The 24,929-nt window shown below is 41.5% G+C and overlaps 1 protein-coding gene across 1 annotated transcript in view; it reads left to right on the forward strand.

Moving 5' to 3' along the window:
* Positions 1-696: 696 nt before the first annotated feature.
* LOC107292365 (stimulated by retinoic acid gene 6 protein-like) overlaps positions 697-24,929 on the forward strand; it is a gene marked incomplete at its 5' end in the record, with an annotated part of 33,213 nt that continues 8,980 nt past the window's right edge. The window contains 11 exons of the mRNA XM_015821447.1: positions 697-775; positions 2,080-2,180; positions 3,884-4,014; positions 7,031-7,151; positions 8,134-8,179; positions 9,224-9,349; positions 13,306-13,376; positions 14,972-15,083; positions 21,553-21,694; positions 23,989-24,064; positions 24,745-24,826. Coding sequence (XP_015676933.1) covers positions 697-775; positions 2,080-2,180; positions 3,884-4,014; positions 7,031-7,151; positions 8,134-8,179; positions 9,224-9,349; positions 13,306-13,376; positions 14,972-15,083; positions 21,553-21,694; positions 23,989-24,064; positions 24,745-24,826 — 1,087 coding nt within the window. The remainder of the gene's footprint in view (positions 776-2,079; positions 2,181-3,883; positions 4,015-7,030; positions 7,152-8,133; positions 8,180-9,223; positions 9,350-13,305; positions 13,377-14,971; positions 15,084-21,552; positions 21,695-23,988; positions 24,065-24,744; positions 24,827-24,929) is intronic.

Consider the following 24,929-nt stretch of genomic DNA (forward strand, 5'->3'; position numbering starts at 1 on the left):
TGATAATAAAGGAAATATCAGAAATATGTAGAACAAAAAAATGGCACTTGCTTCATAAATTAATGTCAGGTTTTACAGCTTAGCTATGAAATGTGACGATGAAATATGATCCCAACCACAGTGTTTGGAATTCATGATTTATGGCTTAGCATTGCATGTGGCTTTTTAATAAACCACAGTAAAAATAAATACAAAACTTGGCACAATATGAGAAGCCAACTATTTTTCTTTTCTTTAGCCCTTTCCAATGGCATTATCACATTTCGATTTCCCAAGGTTTGAAGAAAAAAATCATGGGAAAATTATAGTGGAACCCTCTTTCCCCCTTTTTTGCATTTTATTTGTGTAGGTTAGGAACCAAAATGGTACTGTATTTTAATCTGTTTGGATTTGTTCATCTTTTTAAATACTCTGAGTGGGCCCTGGTTCTGGTCATTTGGGGAATATGGTCTTTGACATGAAACCTGTTTCAGTCCTTGAATTAATGGAAATTGCATGCCCTTTTGTCCAGTGACTGAATAGTTCTTATGCTTTTGTTCTTTAGTATTATTGTCACTATATATCTGCTTCATGTAAATAAAGTAAAAATAAAAATAAAATAAAATGTAAATTAAAATCTGGGATTGCTTGTGTTGTATGAATGGCATTTTCTAGTTTTAAAAATGAAACATACATTTGTATTTCTTTCTTTAACAGGAGCACTTTCGATATAAATAATACTTGTAAAAGTTCAATTGAAACGGACGTTTTTCTACATTATTCACTTATTCCATCAGTAAGTAGACCAAAATTCTGACAACCACTGACTGCTTGGACTCTCCTGACTAATGGATGCATCCTTAGATACATTGGAGGAAGCCCATTTTGCATTTCCAAAACTGGCAGACTCTGGATGCATAATCCAGATGCAGTTCCCATTATTCTCAGCAAAAAAGATCTAACTATAGATGAGGGGATCCATTATTTAATGAATATCTATGTCTATTTATTTATTTGTATCCCACCTTTATTATTTTTACAAATAACTCAAGATGGCAAAGATATCCAATCCTTCCTCCTTCTATTTTCCCCACAATGACAATCCTGTAAGGAGGGTTGGGCTGAGAGAGAGGAACTACTAGCCCAAGGTCAACCAGCTGGCTTTCATGGCTAAAGTAGGACTTAAACTCATGGTCTTCTACTTTCTAGCCTGGTGCCTTAACCACTATACCAAACTGACTCTCACATATGTAAGTATTGGATTGAGGATGGCTGCATTTGGGACAAGGCAAAACTTGTATTTATCTACATCAGTGGTTCTCAACCTTTTTAATGCCGCGACCCCAACCGGTCGTAAGTCGAGGACTAAACCGGTCGTAAGTCGAGGACTAAACCGGTCGTAAGTCGAGGACTACCCAACCGGTTGTAAGTCGAGGACTTTCCCTGCCCGGGAGCGCCGCGCATGCGCGGTCCCGCCCCCTGCGCCGGCCGAGGCGTAGCTGGCAAGCAGCAGAGACGGAGCAGGCCAACCACCAGCTGGCCCAGCCCAAGGGAGGTAAGGCACCCGCCAGAAAAGGGGGAAAAATGGCGGACAAAAAAAATGGCGGACAAAAAAATGGCGGACAGCCTTGCTTGGCGACCCCCATGAAATGGTCGATCGACCCCAAATGGGGTCCCGACCCACAGGTTGATCTACATACTTTACTGGCCCAAGTAAAGATCTACATGCTTTACTGGCCCAAGAACAAACTTACAAAGGAACATGTGGGTGTTTGTGTTTATAAATGCGAAAAGCAGAATTCTCCCACTTTACAGCAGATGCAGAGGAGAAATGATGATTGACTTATCAAAGCCCTTAATTCTCTATCTATCCAAGGCACTAGGCAACATAATACATATTCTACTGGGTGGATCTGGGAGGAGATTTGAAGGATGAATGCTTGCTCAGAATTCTGACCTAGTTTTGATTTGCATTGGCTGGTAAAACATGTATCCAGCTCTGAATTGTTGGGTACCTTAATACTTTTTATATTAAATGCCTTCATTATGGTTCATGACAGTTCTTCATAATATTAATCACACTTTTTTTTGTTCCTATAGGTTGTCATCATTTTGATCCTGGCCTGTCTTGAAAAGAGAACAAAAAAATTCTGGTTTGATGACAAATACCCCAAATGTCCAAAACGTTGTGGGATACTGCTGTGAGTTGCACAATACTTGCTGGCCATTCCTGAGTAGCAGTCTGTGACATTCACATTTGGGGACTTGTAGCCTTTTGGAAGTAGAAACTGCAATTGCCTAAGCCAGTGGTGGCGAACCTATGGCATGGGTGCCAGAGGCGGCACTCAGAGCCCTCTCTGTGGGCACTCGCGCTGTCGCGTCAGTCCTAGGCCTTCAGCTGGGTTTTATAAAACCTTTTCGTTTTAGGCCTCTGCCACCGTGTGCAAAAAAAAAAAAAAAAAAGGGTTCAATCAGTCAATTTCAACTTCTCGCGGGAAAAAAAAGATCTTGCAAAGTTGGAATTGATTGATTGAACTTTTTAGTCCCACCCAGTCTGCCGTTACCACCGCAGCCATGCCCACCCAATGGGCCATGCCCACCCGGCACCCGACGATGCATAAGTGGGTTTTGGGTTGCAGTTTGGGCACTCGGTCTCTAAAAGGTTCGCCATCACTGGCCTAAGCTGTCCTTTAGGCCCTTGACATAAAAAATGAAGTGATTCAGACAAATATCTCTTGCATATTTATATTTTGTGATGAAAAACAGTTTTAATTATTCCAAAGCAGGTAATTTATTTATTTAGCATATGGTATCCAAAGCAGGTAAAGGAAAAATACTTTCTATCTAAGGCAATTATGGCTTCTGGTCTGACTCATATCAACCCTAGCCAGATGGGAAGCCATCACTGGAACTATAATTTAGCACATCTGAAGGGCCATAGTACACATTGCTTGCACCTATCTACAGCGCAAACAAGTGTTAGAGCAGCGGTTCTCAACCTATGGGTCACGACCCCATTTGGGGTCGATCGGCCATTTCATGGGGGTCACCAAGCAAAGCTGTCCGCCATTTTTTTCCCCCTTTTCCGGTGGGTGCCTTACCTTCCTTGGGCTGGGCTAGCTGGTGGTCGGCCTGCTCCGTCTCTGCCGCTTGCCAGCTACGCCTCGGCCGGCGCAGGGGGCGGAACCATGCATGCGCGGCGCTCCCGGGCAGGGAAAATCCTCGACTTACGACTGGTTGGGTAGTCCTCAACTTACGACCGGTTTAGTCCTCGGCTTACGACTGGTTTAGTCCTCGACTTACGACCGGTTTAGTCCTCGACGTACGACCGGTTTAGTCCTCGACTTACGATCGGTTGGGGGTCGTGGCATTAAAAAGGTTGAGAACCACTGTGTTAGAGACACCTTTTTTCTGTGATATTGCCTATACTTATCACCATTTCAGATGTAAGATGAACTCCACTTTTTATTGCTGTACAAATGTTTACACTTTTCTTCCTTGTACTGATGCCATTCAAGAAGAGCTTCAAGTTGCACAGAAACTATTAAGCTTTGACTTCCTTTAACTTGGAGTGAAGGCAATAACTGGGGACAGAAACAATGGAGCTCAGATAAAGGATTAGTGTTTCAATCTCCTTGGTGCTCTCTGAGCTTGGTTATTGCAGATGTTGTTACCTAGTTTGGGTAATGAAACATCTGCAAAAACACACACACAACCAAACTCAGAGAGCACCAAGGACCCCTCATTTCAATTCTGAGCTACAAATATTCTCCTTTATTGGGATTAGTAATTTTATGCCAGTGTAATTCCCTGCTAGTTCAAGATTGACTGGAAACTATTATTATAACTTTATAGTTTGGAAAGGGTCTCAATGTCTTAAGATTTTTATTTCATTATTTTACAGCCCAATGGAGTCTGACAGCTCAATCAGCAATCGATGGTCATTGGGATTTGCATTTGGCGCTACTGCTGATAAAGTCATGCTTCTTTTTGAGAAACAGTACTTTCCAGTGGGATTTCCTGCCTGGGCTAAAGGTAAAATTCATGATTAACAAGTGATAAAAGAGCAGTAGAGGAACTCTGTGTTTTTCTTTGCATTTTCTGATTTTTCTGTTTAGATACTTTTTAATCTAAGGTCATCTGGATTCCAGACAATTAGTTTAATCAGGACTTTAGAGCCAAACATGATCTTCAAGGGGAGAGATTATGAAGGCAGTGGTAAATAGCATCAATGTCAGCATTAGAGATGGTAAAAGTAAGAAAGGCCTTCCCAGTATAAATACATAGCCTTTTAAAGCTCCCTCTCCTTGTAACACCATGACATTAAATATGTGTTTCTAGGAGCATGCATTCTTATTTGGAACTGAAGATAATATCCTAACATTTGCAACATGTCAAGCCATAGCTATAAGCACATAACTTGCAATTGGAGTGGGTTAGAGCAGGGCTTTTCAACCAGTGGTACGGGTACCACCTGTGGTACACTGGCACCTGGCAGGTGGTACGCGACTATCCTAGAAAAGTGGTAGCAGGGGAGGGGAATGAGCTGAACCAGTGGCAGCACCACACAAGCCTAAGCGAGAGATGGCTGGAGCTGCAGGGCTATCAGGGCTCAGTGGAAGCGCCAGGATCAATGCCAGGCTCCAGCTGGAGCTCGGCACTCATCCTGGTACTTCTGCTGGGCCCTGAAGCACCAATTAGCTGGAAAGCAGCACTGATCCTGGTGCTTCTTCTGAGCCCAGAAGAAGTGCCGATCAGCTGGAATGTTGCAGCATCCCCAAGGTATTGTGATTTACATTCAGATGCTTGGCAACTGATTCATATTTATGACGGTCACAGTGTTCCAGGGTCATGTGAAGTGACCAAAACCTGCTGCAACCAGCCAGCAGACGGGGGGGAATAAAAACCAAACACCCCCACCCCATCCCACCCCCGATATTTTTCTTTTTGGTCATCAAGTTTTTGACACCTTGCTAGGCGACTGGTGGTACTCGGATATTGCCATATCCTAAAAGTGGTACAATGGGTGAAAAGGTTGAAAAGCCCTGGGTTAGAGGGTTCATGATAGGGAAATGCCAACAACACTATATGCCAGTGATGGCGAACCTTTTAGAGACCGAGTGCCCAAACTGCAACCCAAAACCCACTTATGCATCGTCGGGTGCTGGGTGGGCATGGCTGCGGTGGTAACGGCAGAGTGGGTGGGACTAAAAAATTCAATCAATTCCAACTTTGCAAGATCTTTTTTTTTCTGCGAGAAGTTGAAATTGACTGATTGATTGAACCTTTTTTTTTGTACACGGCGCCAGAGGCCTAAAGCGAAAAGGTTTTTATAAAACCCAGCTGAAGGCCTAGGACTGGGCTACGGCGCGTCTGCCCACAGAGAGGGCTCTGCGTGCCATAGGTTCGCCACCACTGCTATATGCAGTTATGTAGTGCTAATGTTTTTAACCATGCTTTCCTGAAGTAACCTATTGAGCTAGTTCACATATAATGTTAAGCTGTGGCTTAAAGGTATCCTGGCTGGATTTATGCATCACATCAAGCCATAGCTAAACCATATTATGGTTTGGTGTATTATATGGATCTAAGTGCTACTTGTCCATTGCACATGTTTATGAATCTCTCATGCTACCAGTTCACCATCAAATAACTCTAGATGATCACTCCACAGGAGCCTGGTAAGGTTATTAGGACTCCTCATGTCACAAAAGAGTGTGCAAGTTTTCAAGTGCTACAGAGCTCTAGATAGGGCAAGAAATTATTAAAAAGAAAGAAAACAGAAAGGAAAAATTGAGAAATATCTAAACATTCAAGAAATTCTTTAAAAAAACACCACCAGGAGATACAGATGGATAATAGTGAGAAATATTCAATTATTTACAGTCCTCAAGATAATTTTTTCCATTTTTTAAATGTTCCCAAAGCATGAAACGTGTCAGCTAGTTGGCCATATAAAAGAATAAGTTAAAATTTTTAAATATTTCATGTGATTTTTCAGACAATGAGAAAAGGGTGTGCTCATTTGGATTATGTAACTCAAAATACCTTAAGCTCAGCCTCAACTGAAAAATCCTTTCATTTCATGAGCGGCGCATAGTTTATACCTGCAACATTAAAGTTATTTCTAGCTAAAAGCTCATGTCCAGTTGGAACCATATAACTAACATTGCCCTTTTAGACAGCCTGTGATACAGATTTCTATGTCATATTTTTCAAGTTGCTGACTGCGGCAAACATGGTACTTGTTCAGAAAGCTGGAATTACTGGAGAACATTTATCTGATTAAAAATGTTTACTTATCAGTTAAGCTTATCCTTTTACCTGGTGGATCTGGTCTGATTAATTGTCAACTTCAGTTCAAAATGGAAAAGATCACTCCGTTAGAAATGGAATGGTGATGATTGCTCTAGAGACGTGCTCTTGAGAATGAAATTGGAGAATGCCAAGTAAAGGTGTTGGATATTAGCTACAGAAAGCCAAATATAACAGGTCTCTTCCCCCTAAAGAAATGTACACAAATCATCAACCTTTACACGTAAGACCAGCCCAATATCTATGTCAATTTACACCTCCAAATTTCATAAGAGCCTTATCCATAACTTGCCTTAACCCTCCCCATCATACTGCTCATGGGGAGGAGATTTAGGAATATTCCTTAAGTGGCTAGACATTATCCTTCAGGCGCTGGAGTCTTGAAACCACAGTGTATGACTTTTATGTTATCAGTGTTACAAAAATATCCACTTTTACCTCATAACCCTGTTGATAAAATTCTCAAAGTGTGCTGAGATTTCTTTTGTTTGAAATATTTATTTTCCGACAAAAATCCATCAGTTTCTCTAAATGATGCAAAAATGGTTTTGTGGTCTATAAAATTCAGCAAAAAGTTTAAAGAGCTAACATCAGTACATGTTGTCTTATTACTGTTGTTAACTCCCTGTGCTTTGTAATTCCATATTGGTTGGTCAGTGGCTATCATAAAAAAGTTTCTCAATCATTCACTGCTCAACAACAGAATAAAGATATATTTATGTCCTTTCTTCTGCAGTGTTTTGGGTCATCGTCATGGCTTTTGAAGTGGGCCTCTCCTCATACCCTTTCTTTGTCTGTCTTTTAACAAAATATGAAGTTGTAGGAGCAGTCTTGGGATTTCTTTACACAACAGCTTGGTAAGCAAAATTTTAACAAGACTCATGAATGAGAATGTGTCTCAGAGCAGAAGTGGGAATCAATTCTTGATATAACGGGAAATTATAATAAAGTGATTTCATGCTAAACATATTATCTAGAAATGACTTTTCAGGTGAGCAGAACTGTGGACATTCTTCCAGATCCTAACTTCCAGAAATAACCACAATAAACTGTGAAGCAGAGATATTAACGCATAGGATAGTTTTTAAAAAAAATATAAATAACTAAATTTCTAAAATTTACAAATCCGGAGAAAGGAAACCTTGAAATAAACAATTCTGAATCTCAGAATTTGATGTGAGCTCCAGAGTTGTTCTGAGTTTATAGTCATTACATACCTAAATGTGTATAGGTTTTCTTGGATATCAGTAAAATAATTGGAATAGATGGAACAACTATTCTCATTTCTTATTTGCTATAAAGCTAAAATCCGTAATAATTTATTTTAGGTACTGTCGGTACCTCCAGATCTGCATTTTACTTTCTCTGCCCTGAAACCTGAGAATCAGACTGCCCTGTTACCTTCCCACTGAAGGGGTATCTGTTCATCTACTTGTATTTACATGTTCCCAAACTGCTACCGTAGATTAGCAGGAGCTGAGGCAAGTGATGGGAGCTTATTCCATCACGTGGTGCTAGGACTTGAACAGCCAGGGTATAGACCTTCTCTCGCATCTTTTAAGCCTCTTTAAGCCAAAGATAGCCTTTAATATTAGAACTTTACCATTGCCAATGAAGATCTGCATTCATGCAAGAATAACCTTTTCCAAACAGAACTTTCCAATTGTATTAGCTGTTAATACCTAATTTTGCCAATAACATAGAAATCAAAGAAACTGTGAAAGTGATGAGTATACGATGCATCAAAAGTTTGGCTTAACAAGTAGTACAAATATGCATGTATGTATTCTATAGCTTCTACCGCCAATTTAGAAACTAATAACTGCATGTATTTTTCAGGACAGCTATCACGATCTTAGACCTTATAGAGTGCCCTACCGATGATGTAAGTATTTATTTTTGACAACTATTACTGTTTTAATATGGTGATTGCAGGTTCACTTAAGGCAGACATGTCAAATTCAAGGCCCATGGGCCCCATCCGACCCATGATGGGTTTAGATCTGGCCCACTGGGCCGCCCTGGAGATAGCGAGGGGCCAGCCCCTTCTGCTTCAGCCCTGGCCTACCCCAGCCCGGCCAGGCACTCCGCCTGGGTGTATGCACAGGAAGTGGTGTGCGCATGGAGGCTGGCAGTTCTTGGCAGCAGCTGCAGCTTGTTGGCCTCTTGGCTGTTCATTGGCCTGCACAGCGCAGGTGGGTTCAAGCGCTGGGGCCATTGGGCCAGCACTTTAAGTGGCAAGCGGAGGCAGAGGCACGTGGGGGGGGAGGCATGTCATCCGGCTCATCAGATCCACTGGGCAACCACCCACCCGCCCCGTCCCAGATGGTGGGACCGCAGCGAGGCAGCTAGTCAAGTTGTCACTGCCATGTTGTGGCCCCTGCCCGCTCATTGGCCTAGTCCTCAGTGGCTAGTAGTAAAGTATTAATGAGTTCTGAAATGTGTACAACTATGCATTTATCTATCCTTGCCTTCCCTGGATCCAACTTTGAATCTACATGAGTTGGATTACAATTTCCAATATCTATCAGTAGCATATCTGCTCTTATGCTGGCTGAAAGAGATTGGAGTTTTTAATCTAACAAATGTTGAAGTTCCCAGATTTGACAAAGCTGCTGTATACCCTTTCATTTGTAAATTTGTCCTCCATAGCTGAGTTTACATAAAGACAGATCATTGGTCCATCAGCTTGTTATTATCTATGCTGACTGGCAGGATTTTTCCCATTAGACCACGAGATTAGAACAAACTAGGCCTTTGCCAATGAACAGCAGCCTTCCCCTAAGACCCAAGATTTCTTGTATGAACCTCATGACAAGCTTCAGCATTCACAATTAATTTATTGCATAAATTAAGTTGAATTTATATAGGGAAGGAAGAAGAATGGATCATCTGCAACATAGTTGGTAATTCTGCTTTTCATGCATAGGCTGTGGGAAAATTCAGTGGCATAATTCTGATGTGGCCATCCTTGCTGTTCCTGTTCCTTCTGCTAGGACGTTTTCTTTTTAATTTTGTGAATGCAGTGGGAATTTTATCTCTATACAGCCGAGAGGTGAGTATTTATAGTAGCCATTGAAGTCCTCTCTTTTAATAATTTCATTTGGATTATTTGATTGTACTCCCATGAAATGAAAGTTCTTTAAAGGCAATTGAATACCAAAGACAAACCTAGAAAAAGGATTGCAAAATAATTGTGAATATTAAATCAGACTCACTGATTTAAGAAATAAGAACATGTCTGTAATTATATCCCTTTCTTACTCACTAATTTGGCCATTTAAAAGCAGTTAAAAGATGGTTGCTTCTACAAGACTTTGGAAACGGAGATTATGCTTCACCTGCCACACGTTTAGCTATCTGCTAGTTTCACCATTTTTAATAAATGTTATGGCTTTCTGGCTTTATTTAGGTTTATTAACTGCCTAGAGAAGTAGAGTTGTGGTTAATAACTAGTTGTGATTAAGGTAACTAAAGTTAAAATAATTAAACATTCCTCTGTCTAAAATGGGGGCAGGCAACCTTGGCTCTTTTATGACTCGTGGACTTCAACTCCCAGAATTCCTAAGCTGGCTGAGGAATTCTGAGAGTTGAAGTCCACGAGTCATAAAAGAGCCAAGGTTGCCTGCCCTGGTCTAAAACCAGCATTTTAATGATGAAAATGGTAACATTTCAAATTTGGTCAAAAGCGTTCACATTTCTGGAATATTTAATAGCTGACTTCCATAATCAGGTATCATCATGTCTTCTAAGATTTAACCATACTCCCCAGTTCTTGACCGTTTCCCCAGCCTTATAGATCAGTGTTTGTCATGCGGACTGGGAAATTCTGGGAGTTGAACTCCACATATCTTAACGTTGCCAAGCTTGGGAAACACTGCTCCAGATAATCTAACACCTACCCTAAGGATAATTGGAGAGTCCATCTTGGTCATATCTTTCACATGATTTTCAGATTTGCAAAACCAGCAAACCATTCTTTATTAAAGGAGGTGGAGCAGAAAAAAATGACCGTGAAGTTAATGCTTTTTTTAATATATCGAACAGCCAATCTGGTCTAGTAGTTAAAGCACTGGGCTAGAAACTAAGAGACTATGAGTTCATGATCTGTTTTAGGCATGAAAGCTGGCTAGGTGTCTTTGAGCCAGTCACTTTCTCTCACAGTGTTGTTATCATTGTTGTTGTAGTAGGGAAATTAGGATGAGGAAGGAGTATTAGGCATGTTCACCCCTTTAGTTTTTATAAAAATAATAAAGGCAGGATATAAATAAATAAATAAAAATCTTTTTCAATATTATAAGCTTTATATTATAAGCTATTAGCTGTAAGCTATAAGCCAGTAATGGCGAACCTTTTAAAGACCCAGTGCCCAAATTGCAACCCAAAACCCACTTATTTATCACCGGGTGCCAGGTGGGTGTGGCCGCGGTGGTCATGGCAGACTGGATGGGTGGGGCCAGGGTGGCGGGGGCCAGTCCCTCACCATCTCCGGGGCACGGCACGCATGCCCACACAGAGGGCTCAGAGTGCTGCTTCTGGCACGCGTGCCATAGGTTCGCCACCACTGCTATAAGCAATCGTGTAGCAGATAAGGATCAACATTAATCTCGGTGGCTCAAATGGTTGGAACACTGGGTAGGAGGTTAGCAAGCCCAGATTCAAGATCCGAGTGCTGCTCTCGGCAGAACTGAGTTCTTGTCCTTCACTCCAGCTCCTGCTGAGGTTATGAACACAGCCCTGAACTGGGCATCTCCAGGTCAATGGTGATGTCACTGGCTAATCCTTTCAGTCTGGAAATGCCTTGGTGCTTCTCACACGAGTGCAAAGCTTGAATAGTTTTAAAGAAAACATTTAAATGTTTGTGGTTACATTTCAAGAGAGTGTGTTTCAGTAGCAGGTGGTTAAAAGCAGGGGCAAAGTTTTGCCATTGTGCTGCTGAAATATAAAACAATCTCAATCTTATAATCAATTATACATTAATTATCTCTAAACAATAATAGCTCTGTGCTTTTTTTTATCCTGTGCTTACATCACAAGCATCATTGTACATACGCAAACTGTAGGAATAAAGAAATATCTAGAATAATCAAGGGAATAATGCTTGTGTTGACTTATATTTTATATTTATATAGATATATTTTATAACAAGCATGTGTCAAGAAATTCTGTAATAGCCTTATGGTTAACTCGATCCATGTCAAGCACAGGAAAAAAGGAGTCCGGGCAGTTAAATGAATATATAAGCTTATTGCAAGCTTAAGCTCTCTACAAAATAATCTGAATTACTAACAGTCAAAGCAAATTGGTGGTAGATAAGAGTCAATGGAATTCAGAGTGTGCTAGACTTAGAGTGTGCTCTTGTGGGCATGAAGGGGCTTGAGACTGATGATGTGTTTGACCCCTCCCTCCGTCGGGCTCAGACTGGTCATCTCCTACACTCCGTGCACATTTTGCACTCAAGAGTGTTGCCTGGTCAGCTAATTGTAATAATCCCTTCTTGTGAAAGTAATCCTTTTCTAATTCCTCAGGCAGATTAATTAATTCCTGTTACTTTGAAATTGTTCCAAGTTATAACACTGCTCTGAATGTTGAGGCTCTGTGCTGAGAAAAACTGTCTTGAGGCAGACCACACTGAATTTTTTAGGATTCTTCTTGCTACACCCTGACGTGCTGCCAATGCCCTTCATTGGTTAGAAATTGGGATGCCCAAAATTGAAGTTAGGTTAATGTTAAATTACTGGTTAAAACTCCAGTTCTTCTCCTTCAGCCTACTCCCATTAATAACGGCTGATGATGCCACCTAAGCTGGAACAATCTCATCAAACACTAAGAACAATAGGATTACCATCAGAGTACATTGGATTGTTGAGATACAAACATGTCCAACATACACTCCTACATAAACTACAAGCAGTCTTCAATGATAGTAATTGGGACTGAAAATTGCCATTTGTGACCTCCAGCTAGCATCCCCAGAGGTTTTGCTTTTGAAAGCCAACAGTGAAGGTTGCAAAGGGCAGTCATGTGACCATAGGATGTTGCAGTGCATGTTGAGAGCTGGTTGCCAAGCATCTGAATTGCGATGACATGACTGTCAGGATGTTGCGATGGTCATAACTTTGAGGACCAGTCGTCTCATTTGTTCAGTGTTGTCATTATTCTGAACAGTTGCTAAATAAGTAGTTGTGAAGAAGGACTACTTGTAAATGATATCAAAATTCAGATGAAAGTAAATAGTTTAGAGAAATAGGGCAAAGGGTTCCTGGGGAATGACCAACTACCTCTCGACATTTCCCAAACTAAAGAAAGCTTTCTTCTGGACTACATTATGTATAATAACTTCTCTTTGGCATTACTACAAGGAAGATACTCTAAGACTTCCATGGAAAAATGTGCCTGCTCTTGTACAATTGGAGACATTGAAATAAGGCCAGTATGTGTTATTATACTATAGTATTTGCAGGGACATCCAAAATGTTCACCTGCTTTCTTTCAACAATGCCCTGAACAGAAAAGCATAACACAGATGATAGCAAAGCACTGTGAAGAAGCAGAAAAGATGAGACACCAATTATTGCAAGGCCGCCCACAGTTATAATCCAGTATTATCCATTCCAATGTTTTTATTCGATAATATAATCACATCCATAAGCCTGTAGGTTCTTTAAAAAAAAAAATCCACTCATTCTGTTCTTGATTTCCATTGCTGCCATCTTTTGTGTTAAAGTCTATTTCCATGACACTTTCCTGAGGTCTCAGTTAAAAGCAGAAGAAGTGTATTAAATCACTTGATGTGCTCTGAATAACAGTTCAGCCAGGCATGTTGCATTATTTGCAGTGGTCTAAACATGCTCTTTATCAGTTATGTGCAGTAGCAGAAATAAACCTGGGTTAATATTATGTGTCCAATTTATTTTTTTCAGTCCCTAAAAATAAACCCACACACACACACATGCACATGTGCTAGGTTTGTAATTCCTGGTTTGTAAAGACACTATATTTACAATACAGGAGAAAGATTCTTTTATGGAAGAACACCAGTCGCAGTATGTCCAGCAGTTGCTGAGAAAGCCTGTGCTTAGGTGAGAATCCTTTTGTCCTTGGAGCTATATTTCTTTGACATATTCTGATAATTCTTTTTTCTTTTTTTCAGTGCAAAATCCTTCTGTCAACAGAGGAATAGCTAGGCTCATTTTCCATAAAATGATAAGATTAGCTGAAAAGCATCTAGAATCTCCCGTTTTGACTTACGGTTTGATTTGGTATAGCCATCAGATGCATGTATGCATGTAAGAATATGGACTGTACTGCTGAAAAGCTTACCCTGGAATAAATATGTTAACCTTTGCACCCTTGGGATCCTCAGCAAAACCCATAAAATCTTGCTGATAAAGTGACATGTTGTCCTGATGCTTTGATTCTTGGTGACATTTTGATGAACAGAGAAATATTTTGACAATGTTGTTTATAGGTAGTCCTCAATTAATGACAGTAATTGGGACTGGAATTTTCATCCCTATGTCATGTTGTAAAGCAGCGGTTCTCAACCTATGGGTCGCGACCCCATTTGGGGTCGATCGACCATTTCACGGGGGTCGCCAAGCAAGGCTGTCCGCCATTTTTTCCCCCTTTTCCAGCGGGTGCCTTACCTCCCTTGAGCTGGGCCTGCTCCGTCTCTGCCGCTTGCCAGCTACGCCTCGGCCGGCGCAGGGGGCGGAACCACGAATGCGCGGCGCTCCCGGGCAGGGAAAGTCCTCAACTTACGACCGATTGGGTAGTCCTCGACTTATGACCGGTTTAGTCCTCGACTTACGACCGGTTTAATCCTCGACTTACGACTGGTTGGGGGTCGCGGCATTAAAAAGGTTGAGAACCACTGTTGTAAAGCATGATATCATGTGATTGCATCGCTTGGCAACAACAATCCCAGCACTCACCACTTCCATCATTAAATGAGGATTGCAGGTTGTTAAGTGAGTCCCCAAATTAGATCAGCAGCAAGTAAGGTATGGTGCGAGGGCAGTGGGGCTAGGTGGCTTTTGCTGGGAGGGTGAATATGCATGAGTGGCCTGTGAAGGGGAGGGTGAGTGTGACTTACCAGAGCAACCTGCAATCTTCCCTACCAGCTTCCTCATTGACTTTGCTTATGGGAAGCTGGCAGGAAAGTTCACAAATGGAGACACTGTGCAAAAGCAGTTTGGTGGGGGGGGGAGAGCATTGGTCACCCATATTCTGTCATTGTTTTTGTTCTCATTCATATATTCTCATAATCTCATCAGAGCCGTGGCGGTGCAGTGGTTAGAGTGCACTGCCAGGGGTTCAATCCTCTCCGGCTCAGGTTGACTCAGCCTTCCATCCTTCCGAGGTCAGTAAAATGAGGACCCAGATTGTTCAAGGCAATACGCTGACTCTGTAAATCGCTTAGAGAGGGATGTAAAGCAATGTGAAGTGGTAAGTTCTACTGCTATTGCTATCTACAGTTCAGCCACAGAGAGGGATAAAGGCCCTCACAATAAGGGTTCTGTTCATAGAAATAGGCAAAGTTTTGAGAGTTTCAAATTTAGAGAAAGAAAGGAAATGGGCTTTCTTCTATCCCATGCAAAGCAGCTTTGGAGAATGACCTGATTTTTTTTGTTTGTTTGTTACTTAACCCCCTTCTATTATGATCTATCAACAGGCATCCCCAGAAAAACTGGATTAAGAGAAAGTTATATCAATGGGACCCCTACTTTAAATTCCCCAGCAGAATAATCAGCACAGTTGTCGTTATGTTCCTATGTCTTTACATGGTAAGGAAAGTCCATACATGATGCTTTTAACAAGGAAGTCACTGCTGCTTTTGGTCGAATCAAATCACCTTTGAACTGAAAGCGTTCTGGGGATCAGATGTTATCGTAGTCCAAAGAACAGGTGTTGATTATTGAAGCTAAGCTGTAGTGCATGCTATGTTTTGCATTCTGAGCTCAATTCTAATATTTAATTTATCCCAAGTTGATAGGCATATGAGAATACTTCACTATTGTCTCTCCTCTTGTTCTTCTCAAGTGAAGCTGTATGTTATTCATATGAATTGTACCTATTTTGACCCAAGGGCTTAACTGATTCTGGGAAAATACAATGGGACTGCATACCAACAGCTGATGGGGCCAGAGTCTTTGAAACATGTATTTTAGACACACTCACATGCAATTTAATTACCTCTCACCAATTAGATTTTAAAATAGACTGTATATATGTGAATAATTTGAAGGCAAGTGGATGAACTCCTAGAAATAGAAGAACATTTTTTATTAAAGGAAAGATCAATTAGAAATTAATTTCTAGACTAATTCTCATATAGCTTTAATCTAGGATTGTAGTAGTCACGTGCAATGCTATTTGTCGCAGATTAAGTTCATCCATCAAGCCAAGCAACATTTGTTTTAAACATGCTTTGCTGAATAACAATACTTATTGTACTTGATAATCACAATTAGTTGGCTTTATGTAACAGTTAAGACACAAACTATATTGTATCTTAATATTATATCTTGTAAGCTATGTGAATGTAGCAAAGCCATGTTATTTACTGTACTTGAAGTAGCACAGAAGCAATTCCTATATAAATATTCTGCCTGCCCACCAACCAGGATAGTCTGGGGAGATGCAGTAATTATGATCCTCAATTAGCTTCTGTTGCCACATCTTTTCCTGTACTTGTCAGGTTATAGAAACAGGGCAAAGGGAAAAAATGCCTTTGTAAGGTCCTGCCTCAGCTATTTTCTCAGGAAAGCATGATTCTTGAAACAAGCATTATTCCAAAAGGAACTTTTACTGAGAGAAAGTGATTGCAGAGAGGTCAGACAGAATCTGAAGTTCCCATGCAAAACATTAAGCTAATTTCCCATTGTTCAAACCCCACCCCCTTGTCCCAATCCATCAGGAACCAATCCGCTGGCATAAAGTTGTTGTGGGAACTTCGAGCAGAAAAGATGATAACAAATTGTTCTCTGTGCTGCGGCCTTGGTAACATGCAGGAGTTAGCTTGAAGGGAGGCTAACCAGATGGCCCTGATGGCCCATTCCCCCTTCCCCAATTCCCATGCAGATACATCAAAGTGACAGAAGAAACAATATAGAAACATCTTCATCCCCAAGTAACACTTCCCCCTCCCTTTGGAATGGCAGCGTTCCGGCAAGGATCTGACATGCTGCCCCCCTAAAAAGAAGGGAGTTCCACCTGGAGAAAATAATAATGAGGGAACAAGAGAAAACAACACACTTTTATATAGGTTTATCCGGATAGCAGTCATGAAAACGTTTAATTAGTCTAGGGCAGGGGTTCCCAAATTGGGGATGCTTGCACCCGTTGGGGATGTGAGATGATATTCCAGGGGGTGCGAAAACTTAGGTTTAGAAATTTCAAAATTATAGTGTATATGCATAACTAGATATTACTTTTGTAAGGGGTGTGAGAATATATCAGAAGCGTTCTAGGGGTGCGGGGTATAGAAAAGGTTGGGAACCGCTGGTCTAGGGGCTTTAATACGTTTCTTCTGTACCTATTCATTTTGAGCCCCAGGGAGATATTTCCATGCTACTAAGTACTGGGTGACTCTATGTGTGCATGAATTGAGGATTTCCCTGATTCCAAAGTTTTGTTCCCTTTCCACCATAAGAGGTTTAGGTATCGGAGAGGGTGTTGGCCTTAAAGGTGAAATAACCTCCAGTTTTAATAGACTGCAGTGGAAAATGGGTGGACTTTCCTCAATGACTTAGGCAACTCCAATTCTACTGTGACTCGGTTGATGATTTGCTTTATGGGAAAAGGCCCTACAAATTTTGGCCCTAACTTTTTTGAAGGCTGTAGGGACTGAAGGAACCTTGTAGACAGGTACACGCGGTCCCCAGTGTGGGATTGATTTAAGTTCCACTCTCTTTTTGTCAGCCTGAGCTTTGCAAGTTGCTTTAGCCTCAGCAAGAACTTTGCGCACCACTGGCCAGGTATTTTTTAAAGAAGGGATGGCTGGGTCTTTAATTGGCAATTCAGACATCGGGTTGAAATCTTGGCCTGTTGCTACTCAGAAAGGTGTGAACCTTGTGCTGGTGTGTACAGTGTTATTGTATGCTACTTTGGCAAAAGGCAGGAGGTCAGTCCAGTTGTCCTACTGGTAGTTGATGAAGCAGCGAAGGTATTGCTCTAGAACTGAGTTTGTTTGTTCTGTCCCCTAATTTGTTTGTGGATGATGACTAGAACGGAGTCCTTGGTCAGTACCTAACAGGTCCATAAAGGCTCTCCAAAATTTTGATGTGAATTGAACCCCTCTATTGGAGATGATGCATTGTGGTGCTCCAGGTAGGCGGTACACATGGTGCAAGAACATTTTTGCTAACCCCTTGGCCGTGGGAATCTTTTGGCAGGGAACAAAGTGGACATGTTTGGAGAACAGTCAGTTATGTCCCAGATTACAGTGTTTCCCACACTTTGGGGAAGTTCTACAATAAAGTCTATGGAAATCTCTCTTCAGGGTGCTGATGGCTCAGCTATGGTTTGCAGAAGCCCTGGTGTTTTCCCTTGCCTCCGTTTCGCTGCTGCGCACATTGGACAGCTGGAAACATAACTCTCAATGTCTTTTTTGAGTGAGGGCCAACAGAACTTGTCTTTTGAGGAGACGCAGGGTTTTCACAAACCCAAAGTGTCCCGCTAATTTACAGTCGTGGCAGATTTGCATGGTTTTTAGTCTCTGACTGGTAGGTACGTATAGTTTCTTACCTACCCAGGCCAGTCTATCTTGCGCAGAGCAGATATTTTTGTTGCTGCTGAACAACTCGTCTCTTTCTAATGCTTTCTTAAAATCCTCTGCGGTAGCATTGTCCATGGGTGTTTTTTCCCTTCACTGCACCCTTGTGATTATCTGGGCTGCCAGCTGACATAATGGGAATAATGGCTTGATTATTTCTACCTTAGTGCTATTGTGGCATTCTTGACAAAGCATCTCCCAAGAATTTCTTCCCCCTAGTAAATAGCACAGGATGAAATTAAAATATTGGAAGTGCTGGGCCCATCGTGCTTGCTTAGGGGACAGCTTCCAAGGGGTTTTTAATGCTTCCAGATTTTCATGATCTATCCAGACCTGGAATGGGATCTTACTCCCCTCTAGGAAATGTCTCCAGGAGAGAAGGGCCCACTTAACAGCATACGTTTCCTTCTCCCATACGGCCCAAAATTGTTCAGTCTTCCTCTGGTGGGGTTGGAGTTCTCCCCCTCCCCCTCCATTTGGGTGAGGAGGTGAACGCCACAACCTCCGTGCTTATCAGAGCTGCCTCCTTCATGCCGGAATGCAGCTTCGCTGGTTTCTTATGTGGTGCCTGGTCTCCCTTCTTTACCAGGGTCTTTGCTCTGCATTTGGCTGCATGGTGGCCTTCTTTTGCATTTGAAACAGGCGGTGGAACACACTTGTTGGGACTGGGGTCTGGCTGCTTCCCTCTTCCTCTCTGGGGGTGACCTTTTCCAGATTTTGCTGCAGCAGTACTTATTTCGGGCTTGCTCAATCTTTGCTTCTTCAGCCAGCACGCACCAATCGTGGAGGCATACTGGGGCCCCTCTTGAGATGCAAGCATTGTACAGGTCGTTGTTTGGCCCACCTTTGAAGCAACTTACAAGGATGTCTTCCAGCCAGTCGAGGTGCATGCCAGATCTCGAAACTCCTTGATATATTCGGCTACTGGGCAGCGTCCCTGTCACACCATCTTTATGCGATCATGGGCTTTTCAGTTGGCCAGGGAGTCCTTGAATCGCCATCTCAGGGCTGTCATAAACTGATTGAAATTCCACAGCTCCAGAGTGTTCGCCTTGTAGAGGGTCACCATCCATCTGGCTGAGGTTCCCTCTAGTGCTAGGGTGACAACCCTGACCCTGGTTCCCTCAGTAGGGATCTCATGGCTGTATTCCTGCATGTACGTAAGGATGTGGGCTAGAAAGAACGCAAGCTGCTGTGGGTCTCCATCAAACTTCATGCCCGAGGAGGTGCTTTTCGGTCCCGTTGGTGAGCCCCACCATTGCCAATTCTTGGTTCGTTCGCTCCCCTGGAATCCCTTTCTGGAGACACCGTTGGTGCTGCTGCTGCTCCCGCCATTGTGTTGCTTGCCCCCATTGTGCACTCTGTGGTGAGGGTTTCCCCCTTCCGTTCTCTGATCAGTCCTGCGGCGTCTTGCGCCTACAGGTTCTGGAATACCTCCATCGTGAAGTGCATTGCCTGCCTCATGAGGAGGTCAGCATGGTCAGGTTCGTTTCCTTGCCCCTCGTCGTCCATCACCTCCAACTTCTCTCTCCATCCTTTACAGCGGCTGCCTCGGGTAAGGGGGACTCCTTTCATTCTCCCTTCCCAATCGTTTCTCTTCCCCATACCTATGGACCATCTCGGTTTAGATGAGTCATTTAGGCTGGCAGTGTCCTCTGTCCATCTGGTGGAGTTCGTGCCGGGATCAGCCTTAGCAGAGGCTTCTCCCCAGCATTCGGTTTCCTTCCGGTCACTGCCTTGGTTAGACATTGCACAGTCCCCACGGTAGGGCAGGTGCCTTTCCAGGTTGACCACTTTGCAGATTCTGCCTAATGTAAAGTCCTGCTTCAGCTATCTTCTCAGGAAAGCATGACTCTTGAAACAAGCATTATTTCAAAAGGAAGTTTTACTGAGAGAAAGTGATTGCAGAGAAGTCAGGTAGAATCTGATGTTCCCGCGTGAAACATTAAGCTAATTTCCCACTGTTCAAACCCTACCCCATTGCCCCAGTCCCATCAAGAACCAATCCACTGGCGTGAAGTTGTTGTGGGATAACAAGTCATTCTCTGGCACCATGGCCTTGCTAACACACATGAGTTAGCCAGAAAGGAGCCCAACCATTTCCCCCTCCCCAATTCCCATGTAGATACATCAAACTGACAGAAGAAACATCTTCAATCCCCAAGTAACACTTCCCCCTCCTCTTGGAATGGCAGCATTCTGGCAGGGACTTGACAGTTTTCCCCTTCTGCTAGTTGTGGACCACAAGGGCAGAATGAGCCTATCTAGAGAGACATAGGTCTCATGACATGTACAAAAACATTGGCACCAAAAATATCTTTGTAAACTAGTGTTTAGAGTATGTTAACAGCAAATAAAAATAAGCGTTAGAGTTGAAGAAAGGATTAGACTCCATAAGGGGAAGTATGAACAAAGGAACATTTTCTCTTAATCAACAAAGGAAATTCCATCTAAGTTGATGATTAAGATGATGAACCCAGAGAAGAAGCTAATTTTGCATGATTTGCCCTGAGCACATACAAAATAAAAGCAAGACTAATGACACTCTATCACAGACATGTCAAACACAAGGCCCGGGGGCCGGATGCGGCCTGCGAAGTGGTTTCATGTGGCCCGCGAAGCCATCCTGGAAACTGAGGGAACGGCCCCCACTGCCTTGGCCCTGGCCCAGGCCGACCGGGACCCAATATACAATTTTGTGGTGGCCATCTATGCTGAAACGCATTCAGTTTTAGCTCCACAAGGCCGTTTAGGAACAGCAAGGAACCAGCCCCTGCTGTGTCGGCCCTGCCCCCTGGGTGCATGCTGGGGAGGTGTCATTCTTTGTGAGGAATGAAGAAATGGACCATGCCTTGGCGTTTGCCCCGGTCCCACCACCTGCCAGAGACCCTCAGATCTGTCCCACTCCTGCCCAGGCCCCGACAGGCATCCTTGACGCGAACGATGTAGAGCTGGCCATGCCGACCCAGTAGGCCACACCCACTGCATCCACGCCCACCCAGTAGGCCGCACCCACCCTGGCCAAACCCACCTGCTCCCCCGAGGGCAATCGCAATGCTGATGCAGCTCTCAATGAAATTGAGTTTGACACCCCTGTTCTATCAAGTTACTCAATACTTTTAGAAGTCTGCATGGGTTGGATCCCCTCCTGTAATCTAGGAAATATGGGGTGGAGGAGAGCTTAGATCTATTTTTTTCTTTGCTTATAGCAAATCTGTGTTTCTGGGAGAAAATATAAAAAGTCTCCAGGAAATTCCTCCCTTGCTATTTAACCTTAAGAGAAAGGAGCTATTTTTATTGAGGGTTTTAGCTAATAGATCTCCCCCAACTTAAATTACTGTAGGTGTGAAGGTCTACAGGTCAATTGAGAATGGATTCTGACCTCATGGGAATCCCTAAAGGTATCTATTATTATCTTATATTATCCTATAATTTTCACTTCAGACTTTATCCATCAGTATCTTTCATTTCTCTTTCAGTTTATTGTGACAGAATATATTGCGGCCAATTTGCTTTTGAACATACTCAAAGACTTGCTTGGGTTCTTTAAAGAAAATATTCCAAATTCGGAAAATGAATCATGGATCCATGACATTGAAGAGTTTATTCATGTCGTACAAGGTAAAGGCATAATATTTTCTGAATATAACATTACTTTTCCATGAGTGGTATAGTGTATTGAAAAAGAGAATGACATAACTTCTAATAATGTAGCCCCTAAACAAAAACCTGATAGTGCTTGAAGAAAAAAAACCAGCCAACATCTCTTGTACATCCATTCTTTCTTTCCTCAATGGGAGGAGGAGAAACTAGGTTGGAAAATGCCCTTTTTGAAGGGCTGGAACCTCAAGTCTCTAAAATTGAACTTGAACAAACTTCTTTGGCAGAATCATCTTCCTTATTGGAACCGAGCATGGTTTACTAAGCCGAATAAGGTAAAAGGAGAAGGACACTATTTCTTCAGTAGAGTAGAAAAGTGGCTGTCATCCATTGACTTCTCAGGAGATGTTATATTCTCCATTGACCCTCCTTCCCAGAGGCTTCAGTTGATGGTTAGGTAGACTATATTATACTAGCATTATTTCTATGTCTCTCTGTGTGTGTGCATGTAAAATGTGAATGTCATACAAATAAATAAGTTCATAGACAGCTCCCCCAAATATAAGATAAATTTCTTTCCTAAAGTTTTCACATCCAGATTGCCTATGGTATGAGCATTTTCCAGCTGGAAGGTATGTATGTATGTATGTATGTATGTATGTATGTATGTATGTATGTATGTATGTATGTATGTATATGGAGGATGTATTCTTTTTTTCAATATTCATGGTATCAGGGAATAATTAAAATGTATATACAGTATTTTAAAATGTATATACAGTATTTTAAGATGTAGGGCAATTATATTAAAAAGATTGTGGAATGAATGCAGGAAGATATAGCACAGTATGAGGTAATTACTCACTGGTGCCAGAAATTTCTGCTGTTTAGGTGCAGCCATTAGGCTGGTTTCCTTTTGTCCTTGCAAGATGACTAGCAAAAATCTCTCAAATGTTCAACAGAACTATTTTCATCAGATTTCCTTGGTCTTTGAGGTAATAGATCAGTGTTTCTCAACCTTAACAATTTTAAGGCAGGTGGACTTCAACTCCCAGAATTCCACAGCCAGCATTGCTGGCTGTGGAATTCTGGGAGTTGAAGTCCACCTGCCTTAAAATTGTCAAGGTTGAGAAACACTGTAATAGATCCTCTTATATTTTCTTTTTTAGATAGCCCTATGTGGATGCAATTCTGGGAGCAAACTATAATTGGCTTTCAAACCTTATGGCTGTAGCATTGACCTGAAAATGAGCTGTAACCTCTAGCTGATCAGGAGGCTTTTTTCTCTTAGCAGGTTTCATTCCTTGCACTCCCTAAAAGACTAAGGTGTTTGTCATTTCTAGCATGAGTAAGATATTTAGAAATGATTGCATCAGCAGAAGAGCAAATAAAGGCAACAGAAATGATAAGGGAGTTAGAATAGACCTTTTTTTGCCAATTTCTGCATCAACTCCTAGGCAATCACAGTGGGTGAAGAAACTCTTGTCGGTGCTTGTTTCTGGAATGTGTTGATCGACTTCTCTGGGATACAGAATGTGGATTGATAGCCATGGGGCTGATCCAAGTCATCTTTTCTTCTGATCGTTCAGGCCTTTCTTTATTTAAGAGATTCATTAGGGAGCTTTCAGGTTTAGAAAGTCACATTTATGTTGTAGTGTAGACCAGGAGTCACCAAACTTGACAACTTTAAGACTTGGGGACTTCAACTCCCAGAATTCCGCAGCCACCCATGCTGTTGAAGTTAAAGTTGCCAAGTTTGGAGATCCCTGGTTTAGACAAACAGGAAGACATAAAAGACATTTACAACAGCATTTACATTATTTATATTTGTTAGATTAATATTCTGTCATTCTTTAAGGAATAGTGTTCCCTCCTTTTGTCTTATTCCCCATACTGCAATCACATGAGATAGATTGGACAGAGAGATGGCAGTTGATCCACAGGCACCAGTGAGTGTGGACTTGGATTTGAATGTGCCCAGATCTATTCCATTAGCTGACACCCACATCTGACTAATTAGAATTGTTCAGAATGTTACTTAGATCTAACCTAAACATTAGCATTGATGAATATCTATAACTGGATAACGAAAAACAAAATATTATAACATTTCAAAATTACAAAAAGATGCAGGCATTAAGAAATTAATGAGTAACTATGTCCCAATGTAAAAAGAAGAAACAAAGATAAAAGAGACTAAAAAATATATATGGGCTATTTGGTAATTTTGTATTTTACCGTGACTACTGCATTAGGACATGGTGAGAATTTTGAGGGAATCATCTCTGAATTACCGTATGTTATTTGTTTTACAGGAATTTGGATTATTACTACTGTTATTGCTTCTATCACATGCATTGGATATGTATTTAACATCTTAGTCTGCTACAGGTACAGATATAGACATCTTGTGTAGATGTAACATTGATGCTATGATTAGGTGACTGAAAATATCTATGGTCTTATTGGCCTCGGCATCATTGCCAGGTTTTCTAGAAAGCCATGAATAATATTGTTTTCACACCGTTTTTTCCACTATTTACAAGAAGCTAATATATCAGCATGGATAATAGTGGATATTGATGGGTGTGGGGAAGAGCATTATGAAAACAGGAGGATTGCTCTATTTCATTCAACAACCAACCTTCACCTCCATATTCTATGCAAAATGTTTTATAATTCAAGCCTATTTGCTCAATTATACATTTTCTGTTAATCATGAAATGTACAATATATTTTATTTCTCATATTAATACATTTCTCAATATGCATCTTCTGCTTAGCACAAAATCCACACATGATTCCCAAATGTTGCTCATTGTTCTCTTTTGATTAGCATTCTGCCAATATTACCAAATAATGATCTATTTCACATTCAGAACTTCTAGTTACCCTTACAGACTTCATTAAGTCTCCAATCTTTCAACATAAATCATTCATATTTTTGATTCATTTTTATAGATATAAATATACTTTATGGAAGTGTTTGTATATGTGTATTTGTGTATATATGTGTACATGTGTGCATCCATACATATATGCATTTATATTTATATTTCTTTCTCTCCTAGAAAGCAGATTAAACTATTGAGAGCAGGCAAAAGGCACCTAATTGTGTCAGAAACTATGAAAGTGTCATCTTCTCAAAGTGTGGTGAGTTTTCAGTATTCAAAAAAGAACTACTGATTGTGATTGTGGGATATAAGGCAAAAAAAAGCATGTAATTATAATGACCTTTTTATTTAGATTAAGTTAT

The sequence above is a fragment of the Protobothrops mucrosquamatus genome, unplaced genomic scaffold (genome assembly GCF_001527695.2).
Source record: "Protobothrops mucrosquamatus isolate PMUCROS unplaced genomic scaffold, P.Mucros_1.0 scaffold1332, whole genome shotgun sequence".
NCBI lineage: Eukaryota > Metazoa > Chordata > Lepidosauria > Squamata > Viperidae > Protobothrops > Protobothrops mucrosquamatus.